Source organism: Nicotiana tomentosiformis, chromosome 3 (assembly GCF_000390325.3).
Source record: "Nicotiana tomentosiformis chromosome 3, ASM39032v3, whole genome shotgun sequence".
In the NCBI taxonomy this organism is placed as follows: Eukaryota; Viridiplantae; Streptophyta; class Magnoliopsida; order Solanales; family Solanaceae; genus Nicotiana; species Nicotiana tomentosiformis.
In genome coordinates, this window is record NC_090814.1 from 44,962,475 (window position 1) to 44,972,667 (window position 10,193).

A 10,193-nucleotide genomic window follows, 5' to 3' on the forward strand; every position below is an offset into this window, starting at 1 on the left:
GCGAGAATTGGGCACACAGGTTCAGTTGAGTACAACATTTCACCCTTAGACGGACGGACAGTCCTAGCGCACTATCCAGATATTGGAAGATATGCTACGCGCTTGTGTAATTGATTTTGGGGGTTCTTGGGATCAATTTCTGCCACTCGCGGAGTTCGCTTACAATAACAGCTACCAATCTAGCATTCAGATGGATCCGTATGAGGCTTTATATAGGAGATGGTGTTGGTCTCCGGTGGGTTAGTTTGAGCCGGGTGAGGATAGACTATTGGGTACTGACTTGGTTCAGGATGCTTTGCAAAAGGTTAAATTGATTCAGGAGTGGCTTCGCACGGCGCATTCTAGACAGAATAGTCATGCCGACTGGAAGGTCCGTGATGTTGCTTACATGGTTGGGGAGAAGGTTCTGCTCAAGATTTCACCCATGAAAGGTGTGTTGAGGTTCAGGAAGAAGGGCAAGTTGAGTCCTCGGTATATTGGGCCTTTTGAGGTACTTAAGAAGATTGGAGAGGTGGCTTATGAACTTGCTTTGCCACCTAGTCTATCAGGTGTTCATCTAGTGTTCCATGTATCCATGCTCTGAAAGTATGTTGGGGATCCGTCTCATATTTTGGATTTCAGTACAGTGCAGATCAGTGAAGGTTCAGTGGAGAGGCCAGCCAGTTGGAGAAGCTACTTGGGAGATTGAGCGCAAATATCCACACCTTTTTGAGACTCCAGGTATGATTCTAAATCCGTTCGGGGACGAACGTTTGTTTAAAAGGGGGAGAATGTAACGACCCGACCAGTGTTTTTGAGTATTATAACCCCGTTCCCCCATTTACTGCTCAATTTATGCTTTATAGTTGTTTTATGACTCACCGGGTTAGTTGATTCGGGTCCGGAAGGATTTCGGAGTGAAATGAGACACTTAGTCTCATAATTGAAAATTTAAGTTGAAAAAGTTGACCGGATATTGACTTATGTGTAAACGACCTCGAATTTGAATTCTGATAATTTCAATAGCCCCGTATGGTGATTTTAGACTTAGGAGCGCGTCCGGAAAATTATTTGGAGGTTTGTAGTGGAATTAGGCTTGAAATGGCAAAAGTTGCATTTTTAGGAAGTTTGACCGGGGGTTGACTTTTTGATATCAGGGTCAGAATCTGATTCTGAAAATTTGAATAGGTCCGTTATGTCATTTATGACTTTTCTACAAAATTTGAGGTCAATCGGACGTGATTTGATAGGTTCGGGCGTCGTTTGTAGAAATTGGAAGTTTCAAAGTTCATTAGGCTTGAATTGGGGTATGATTCGTGGTTTTAGCATTGTTTGATGTGATTTGAAGGCTCAACTAAGTTCGTGTGGTGTTTTAGTACTTGTTGGTATATTTGGTTGAAGTCCCGAGGGTCTCGGGTGAGTTTCGGATGGCTAACGGATAAATTCGGACTTAAAACCACTGATGGAAATTTTGCTTCTGGTTTTCTCGCACCTGCGGAGGTCTGATCGCAGGTGCGAAGCCGCATGTGCGCACCAGCCCAACGCAGATGCGGCCAAGCTTGAAGAGGGGCAGTGGTCACAGGTGCGAAGAAATTTTCGCACCTGCGAGGTCGCAGGTACGAAGCAATGCACGCAGAAGCGGAAAAAGGGAAGGGAGATGGCTTCGCAGAAGCGAAGAAAACGTCGCATGTGCGACTCTGCAGAAGCAGACTTCTTTTCTGCAGAAGCCATGAAGCCGCAGAAGCAAAGGAATTATTGCATCTATGAGACCGCAGGTGCAGTTAAAAATTTCATAGAAGCGAAAACCCCTGGGCAGTACAAAAAACAGAGGGGTTCCGAGCTTTTGTCATTTTTGGGCATTTCAAGCTCGGGTTGGGCGATTTTTGAGCGATGTTTTCACGGGAAAACTTGAGGTAAGTCCCTTGTGATCATTTATACTCCTTAATATTGAATTATCATCGAATAATACGACTAGATTACATGTTTTTGAGGTGTAAATCGGGGATTTGAACTTAGGGATTTGAAAATAAGATTTGAAGATTTGGAGGTCGAGTTGAGGTCGGATTTTGGTAAAATTGGTATGGTTAGACTCATGGTTGAATGGCTTTTGGATTTTATAACTTTTGCCAGGTTCTGAGATATGGGCCCCACAAGCGATTTTTGAGCTAAATTTTGAATTTTGTTGGAAAATTAATATTTTTTATGGAATTAATTTCAATAAATTTTATTGACTGAATTGAATTATTTGTGGCTAGATTCGAGGCATTTGGAGGTCAATTCACGAGGCAAAGGTATAGCGGAATAAAAAATTACACGGTTTGAGGTAAGTAACCGTTCTAAATTTGGTCCTGGGGTATGAAACCCCGGATTATGTGTTATGTGATTGGTTTTGAGGTGACGCACATGCTAGGTGACGGGCGTGTGGGCGGGCACCATAGGAATTGTGACTTGGTCAAATTTCATGGAAATGTATAGTTGAATAATCTGTTGATATCCGTGCATTCTCTACGTGTTAGAGAAAATTGAGCTGAGACTCGTATTAAAAATCATGCTTAGACATATGTTGTTATTATTGGTACCCACTGGGGCCATTTCTGTGGTTGAATTATATGTTCAAATTGTAATTTCATACTCAGTCATGTTCATTCATTTCATATCATGTCTCAATCTCTGTTGCTATTTATTGATACATCATATTATCATTTTTGGCTTGATTTTCATGACATCTTGAGCCCGAGAGACTGGAGAGGTTGATAACTGAGTGAGGCCGAGGGCCTAATTGTGAGGATATTTATGGGATCGAGCTGCGCACCGCAGTATGTTTTATTGTTATATGCCATGATTGGCTTGATATAGCGCTTGGGCTGAAGGAGCCCCTCCGGAGTCTGTACACACCCCAGTGAGCGCAGGTGTATACTGAGTGCGAGTGCCGAGTGCCGAGTGCTGAGTGACTGAGAGGAATGAGTGATTGTGAGGAAAGAGTGACTGAGGTTGGAGTGAATGGGAGGACTGAGTGACTGTTACTCTGAGAGGATGCATTGATTCCATTATTGCTGCATTTCAGCTGTCATATATATATCATTGTTTTGGAAAACTCTGAAAGACATTATTTCCGTTTCAGTCAAATTTGATATGAAATTACTGTGGAATTAAATGTTGAACTTGAATTCATGCCTACCTTTTATGTTGGAAAGTACTATATTTGGACTTAGTTGTGAAGCTAGTCACTACTTTCAGTTCTTTATTTATTATTGTTACTTGCTGAGTTGGTTGTACTCATACTACACCTTGCACTTCGTGTGCAGATCCAGGTGATCCCGGATACAGTGGGTGTTGATTCTTTCACACAGTCGATTTTTCGGAGATTTAGAGGAAGCTGCCATGTTTCGCAGACCTTGTCTCTCCTTCCCTATCCTTTTGTTTATTGTAGTTGGTCTCAGATTATTATAGACCATATTTTTCAGACTTGTAATGTATAGATGCTCATGTACTCAATGACACCAGGTTTTGGGAGTATATTTATATTCGGTATTTGTGGGAAATTTTCCTTAGAAATTAATTATTATGTTTTCAATATTTAAAAGAAATTGTGGGTTATCAAGGTTGTCAGCTTGCCTAGTATTGGGATAGGCTGCATCACGATAGGTGTGATTTTTGGGTAGTGACAAGCCACAAATGCATTGTGATATTTAGTCGGTTTGTGAGGCTAGGATTGTTATGAGCATGTTGTGTTGTTGTTGAATAAAATTTTGAATTATGGCATAAAGTAAAGGGAAGTGTGTGTTGAAGGAATGCTAAAGTTTATCTGTTTCTATCAACAATAGTCATAGGTATGATGTGCTTCGGATGTTCTAAAAGAAAATAAAGTGCTCAGGGTTAGTGTGAATTGGTGGTTGACTCGAGGACGAGCAACGTTTAAGTGTGGGGTAGTGATGTTTGTCCAAAATGCTATATTTTTAGTACATTACTCGCCTTACATATTGTTAGTTTAGTAATTAATTGTGCGACGTTTGAGCTAAATTATGTTGTTTTATGTGTAGGAGTATCGCAAGATAAAGATGAGTGAAGGTTGCACAAAAAGAGGACGAAAATACAAGAAAAGAACACAAAAATGCCAAGCACCTAAACTATGCTACAAGCCAAGCATAGCCAGCTCGACCGCAGTACAGGCCAGGCGTAGCCAGCTCTGTAGCCAAGTTGACCGCGCTATAAGCCTGGCCTCGCGAGGTTTATAGCCCGGTGATCAAAAGTGCGTGAATTAAAAGACTCGGACCCAGATTTGGACTGGGAGACTTCAACCCTAGCCTATAAATACTCCCTAAACATGTCTAAGAGGGAGAACTTTTTTTGAGAGGGGATTCGACCTAAGAAGAGAAGAACACACTAAGAGCAAGGTGGAGAATTCTTCTACGAGTTTTTCATTTCCTTCTTCCTATTTTCATTTTTTGTTATGAATTCTAGTATTGTAGTTTTGCATACTATTATGAATAGCTAACTTGTTATCTAGGGTTTTGATGAAACCTTTTGTAGGATGAAGTCTTATTACCTTTTTATATAATCGAGCCATTGGATTTCTCTACTTGTTCAACTACGTGTTTATTGTTGTTGATTGAATGGACATCAATTGTTTGCGCCTATTTAGTATGTGTTGCTTAGAAAAGGCTACATATTTAGATAGTTGTAGAACAACATCACTCCTAACGTATGTGAGGAATCAATATAGAGGGTTTAAAGGTGGGATTAGGAATAATAAAACCTTGGTGTAATCTTAGTGATCGGTGAATTAGTGACAGCTAGCGTAGTTTAGATGAATATGTCTAGTAGATTGTGGTACTTGCTCGGATGAGAATTACGACACCCAAAGTACTCACGATCGATGTAGAATACTTAGGCGAAATTATAAACGGCGCAGCGGGAAGCATTCTGACAATTGAGAAAATCATAACTCTAAACCTCCTTAATCTTGTCTCCAACCCTTAGTCTTGTTAGTTGATAATTTTACTGCTTTTAGTATTCGATAATTAATTAGTTTAAAATAAAAATTACAACATTTATAACTAGAAAATTATTTGAATTTGTATTTCTTAGCAATACTGAACAGTTGTAGCTAAGCCTTAGTTGTATTTCTTAGCAACATTTATCACTTCTTCTTTTACTGATTCCATGAATTCTAAACAATCAAATACCGAATGGACAAAGCAAAAAATAACATGAATCTGGTTCAGAAATTAACAAGGACAAAAAAAAGGCAAAAGGAAAAATCCAGAAAAGAAACTCCATGCAGAAGGGATCACATAACATGAAAAATAAATCTAAGGAATGAAAGCATTAGGTCACACACTAGTATTGTGGTTATCACTACAATTAGGCATAATCATCTGATCTCCATATCCAAATCTAATCTGTTGTTCACTTGTATTGTTATTCATCCAATCATTAAACCACTCTGTTTGTGTCCTCTGTATCCCCTCCAACCCTAATTCCACCACTGACTTTTGCTCCACTAGTGGAGGAGCAGCAGCCTGTGAAACAATAGCAGAAGAAGAAGAAGAAGAAGTGGAAGCCCCTTTTTTAAATGCTTCAATCCCCTTATTAATCTCCTTCAAATTGATGAACAACCCAACCAAGATCATTCAAAAGGGCTATCAAGAGCACGCGTTGGGCTCCCATGGTGTTTGGCCATACCTCAGGTTGATTTTCATAAGGGCTATAAATAATAGCACAAGCATCAATTCCACAAAGTGTGCTCAATTCACTCACCTTCTTCATCAGACCCTTCTTCCTTTTCTTGAATGTTGCTTTTCTTGCCGAGTCATTAGTTATGAAAGCTAACTTCACCTTCTTCCTTGTCATTTTCTTTCTTCCTTGGATGCAACAAATAGGCAAACAAGGTAGAAGTATTTGGTAGATATGTGCTAGTTTTGACAAGAGATGTTGGGATGTTTTTTGTTGCTTGGAATGGAAATGTTATATACAAATATGAACATGTTCTCTAATTAGTAGTGCTGGATTTCCTAAGGTTCTTGTTCAAATCCCCATGTTTAATGAAAGAGAGGTAACTAAATTCATCATTATGTGTGTTTAATTTCTCGATTTGCTTAAAAATACGTAGAGATTTGTTTAATTTGTGTTTAGTTTTTTGTTATTGAAATCCTTATGGCTTGTTTGGTTTAGGTGTATAAGATCTCTATTGGAGTTGTGTGTAATCTTTCCCGGCCGTCGGATCGTCTCGTGATTCAAGTTCTTGATGATTCTACTGATTCTATCATTAAGGTAATTTAAACAGTCCTTTAAAACTGCATTTCCAATGTAATTATGTAAGCATCTTTTTTTTTTTACAATTTAAATCATAATCATTGCGAAATACAAACAACAATGCACATGGTACTACATTTAATAGCGTACTTCGATAAATATTTTTTAATCACAGCCTTTTTAAGAAAATGCTTGGATTTCAAGTTTGGTACCTTGATCTTTGTAATGTAATCCTTATATAAGATTTGGAGTTTTGACCATTTACTTAATGTTTACACTTCTTCCTATATATTCCGACCCTCTAATCTGGAGTACAACTGTTGAATTTTGGCCCTTCTTTTGAAATGCATTTAATTTAGTTTTAATTGAAAATGTCGACCTTTTATGACACATTATTCACCTACCAAAACCGACATTATTTCCCTTAAATTTCTCCTTACACTAGATGTGTAACTCAATTAATAACGATTAATATTGATGTATTTTTTCTTAATTAAACATTTATTATTATGATAGGATATGGTTGAGACAGAATCCCTAAGGTGGGCAAGCAAAGGACTTAACATAACATACCAAATAAGAGAATCCCGCGGTAATACAAAGTTGGAGCTCTTAAAGAAGGATTAAAGCATAATTATGTCAAAAATTGTGAGTACGTCGTAATTTTCGACGCCGATTTCTGACCCGAACCCGATTTTCTCCGTCGATCCATCCCGTTTCTCATACATAACCCAGAAATCGCCCTCGTTCAAAGTCAATGGCGATGTTTGTGCTGTATACATGATGTGACAGCTCACTTAAAATGTGATATTCAAAGATTGAGATATGCCAGATAACACTACAAGGAATAAAGTTTTCAGTGACGATATTACGTGGTGATCACTTAAGTCGTCACCAAGAGTGGTTCTATATTATTTTTATGATTAGATTTTGTAGCGACTAATCTTGCCACAAAAAGTAAGTAAATGCATCACGAAATAAAGTTTAGATAAATTGCCACAAAACGACATTAATAAAAATTTTATTTCATGTAGTGCTCTAATAGTAACGAACATAGAGTGAGTTGTTGAAGCCAAGTAGATTATTCTTCAAAGTATTATTTTTCCCATAAAAAATATTGGCTAATTGAGACCATTTTATTTTTATTTTAGAAGTTTTTCAACCAAGACTTGGAGCCGTTTGAATTTGCATCCGCTCATGTTGTGTTGCTAGTATTAGCTTTTGTAGCGACTAAACTCGCTACTAAAAGTAAACAAATGCGCCACAGCATATCATACTACTTTTGGTGGCGACTAAAGAGGTCGCAACAAAATATCACCACCGAAAATCTTATTTCATGTGGTGCATATACTAAGTTGGAAATAAAGTTGAAATTAATGGGCAGATCGGGTTCATTATCAAAAATATTATGTACCATTCATCATTATCTCCTAAATTTCACAATAATGCAAAGAATTCATGGTCGGATTATATACTTTGTAGAACGTTATCTATTGTATTGTAACATTATAAGTTTCCAAATTCCAATCACGTCCATAATTCATAAAACAAGCAATAGTAACTTCATATGTGATATCAACATAAATGAAATCCCCATCCCATTTCTTCTTCTCATATTAGCACTTTGATATAAAAGAGCAACTCTTGGATTTCTCTCGTGTTATGTTCTTGCACAAGGAGTACTGCCAACTTTAATTAACCGCATTAGCTTAATTTATCCCTTTTTTTTTTTTTTTTTTTTTACTGAAACCATGAATTATAAACAATCAAAAGGAAGGAATAAATTTCTGATTGTTACAAGAGGCGACTAGAGGGTGAAGCAAGTGAGACAATTGTTTTAGGCCCCACATTGTTTGGAGCCCCAAATTTCTACCAATAATACAATATAGGTTTTTAAAAAAAAATAAAAAGAAGTAGACTTATACGTAGTCTCTTGCGGGTAGAAATAGACCAGTCCACTTTCAAGAGTGGAGTATATGACTTTGATTAATGTGACAATTTAAGCTAAAATTGGAAATTGAAAAAGACTCCTAAAATATAGTGCTTCCTTTTTAGTTTTCTCCAAAAGTTCGTAATTTTCTTGTTCCTTTTCTCCGACACGTATATTGAAGATGTCAGAGGTTATCAACTAGAAAGTATGAATCTATTTATTAAAAATTTTTATTCTTTTTTAAATGACTATATTTTTTATAAAATATTGTTAACAGTTTCGATAATAGTTGTTTAAGTGGAAAAAAGTTTTTAAAATTAAAGTTGATACAATATTCCTTTAAATCAATATTGTTTCAAGAGAGATTAAACGGGTTGACTGTATTATCAACTAGGAAAAACAATCTTTCTAAAAATCTATTACAAAATATTATTAGTAGCAATAATTTTGCATCTCAAAAGTATATATGATATTTCTTCTAAGAAAATTTAAGACCTCTCTTTAAAGTTTGGCTTTAGGATATTGAGCCGCCCCCGATTGTTACTGAAAAGTATTGCGGGAGGAATGGCTTGGTTTCAAATACCAAATGGACAAAGCAAAAAATAAGGATTAATTAGAGGATAAAAACCCATTATGAATTGAATCTGTTTCAGAAAGTAACAAGGATTAAAAAAACGGAAAAAGAAAAAAACCCAGAAATAAACTCCATGCAAAAGGAATCACATAACATGAAAAATAAATCTAAGGAAAGAAAGCATTAGGCCACACACTAGTGTTGTGGTTATCACTAAAATTATGCATAATCATCTCATCTCCATGTCCAAATCCAATCTGCTGTTCACTTGTGTTGTTATTCATCCAATCATTAAACCACTCTGTTTGTGCCCTCTGCATCCCTTCCAACCCTAATTCCACCACTGGCTTTTGCTCCACTGGTAGAGGAGTAGCAACCTGTGAAACAAGAACAACAGAAGAAGAAGAAAAAGAAGAAGAAGTGGAAGCCCTTTTTTTAAATGCTTCAATCCTCTTATTAATCTCCTTCAAATTTTGATCAACAACCCAACCAAGATCATTCAAATCTCCCAAGTTCAAATTTTGCAGCCCTTTTCCAGCCAAACACTGGTACATAACTTCAGTCATCTCCTTTTCTCTGTTCTCTTTGCTTTGTTTCTTCAGCTGCTCGCTCGCTTTTGCAATCCTTTGTCTGATAAAACTCTCTTGATTCACCATTTTCTTGCTCTGTTCCATCTCTGGCATTCTCTTGAACTCCGCGAGCACGCGTTGAGCTCCCATGGTGTTTGGCCATACCTCAGGTTGATTTTCATAAGGGCTATAAATAATAGCACAAGCATCAATTCCACAAAGGGTGCTCAATTCACTCACCTTCTTCATCAGACCCTTCTTCCTTTTCTTAAATGTTGCTTTTCTTGCCGAGTCATTAGTTATGAAAGCTAACTTCACCTTCTTTCTTGTCATTTTTTTCCCTCAACAAATTTGCAAAAAAGGTGGAAGTATTTGGTAGATATGTGCTTTTTGTTGCTTGGAATGGCAATGTTATATACAAAAGTGAAGATGTTCTCTAATTAATATGGAAGATATTGCATTTGTTTGCATAGCTGGAAGGAGACATTGATGACCCAAGATATTTGGAAACAATTTAGTACTACCAAATTTTTGCATTAATTACATTTCATTTAACTAGAGCAATGCAATTTTGTTTTTCCTGATTACTACTAATATATGTTTTTTCAAGAAAAAAAGATTAAACTTATAAATAAATAATATTTGTAAGAAGTTTTCTGTAATCATATATGATATTTTATCAACCAAGTCGTAATATTATAAGCTAGCTAAGTTTGTACAGAAACATAAAAGATTGAGTAACTTGGGGCTTTGTTGAACTACTGTAATATATACTTTGTACCAGAATTTGATTAATCTTTTTTTTGAGGGTTAAAAAGAGCTAGTACTATATTATATATAATTAATATGCGTCATTACAAAAGTAGGAGCCATTGATAGCCTGATG

General features: G+C 36.7%; 1 protein-coding gene across 1 annotated transcript; it reads right to left on the reverse strand.

Annotated features, from left to right (window-relative positions):
* Nucleotides 1-5,312: 5,312 nt before the first annotated feature.
* LOC104110503 (agamous-like MADS-box protein AGL80) lies at nt 5,313-9,900 on the reverse strand. Its single transcript, XM_009620017.4, has 2 exons — nt 9,125-9,900; nt 5,313-5,501 (listed from the first exon to the last, which is right to left on the reverse strand). The coding sequence occupies exons 1-2, from the start codon at nt 9,638-9,640 to the stop codon at nt 5,313-5,315; spliced, it is 705 nt and encodes a 234-aa protein (XP_009618312.2). The 5' UTR covers nt 9,641-9,900.
* Between the last annotated feature and the right edge of the window lie 293 nt (nt 9,901-10,193).

Bases quoted from the DNA above. Each gene is read 5' to 3' on its own strand.
- LOC104110503 (XM_009620017.4), bottom strand. From the start codon at position 9,640: ATGACAAGAAAGAAGGTGAAGTTAGCTTTCATAACTAATGACTCGGCA. The intron at 5,502-9,124 runs GTTTCACAGGTT...ATTGTTTCACAG, and splicing joins CTTCTTCTTCTGTTGTTCTT to GCTGCTGCTCCTCCACTAGT.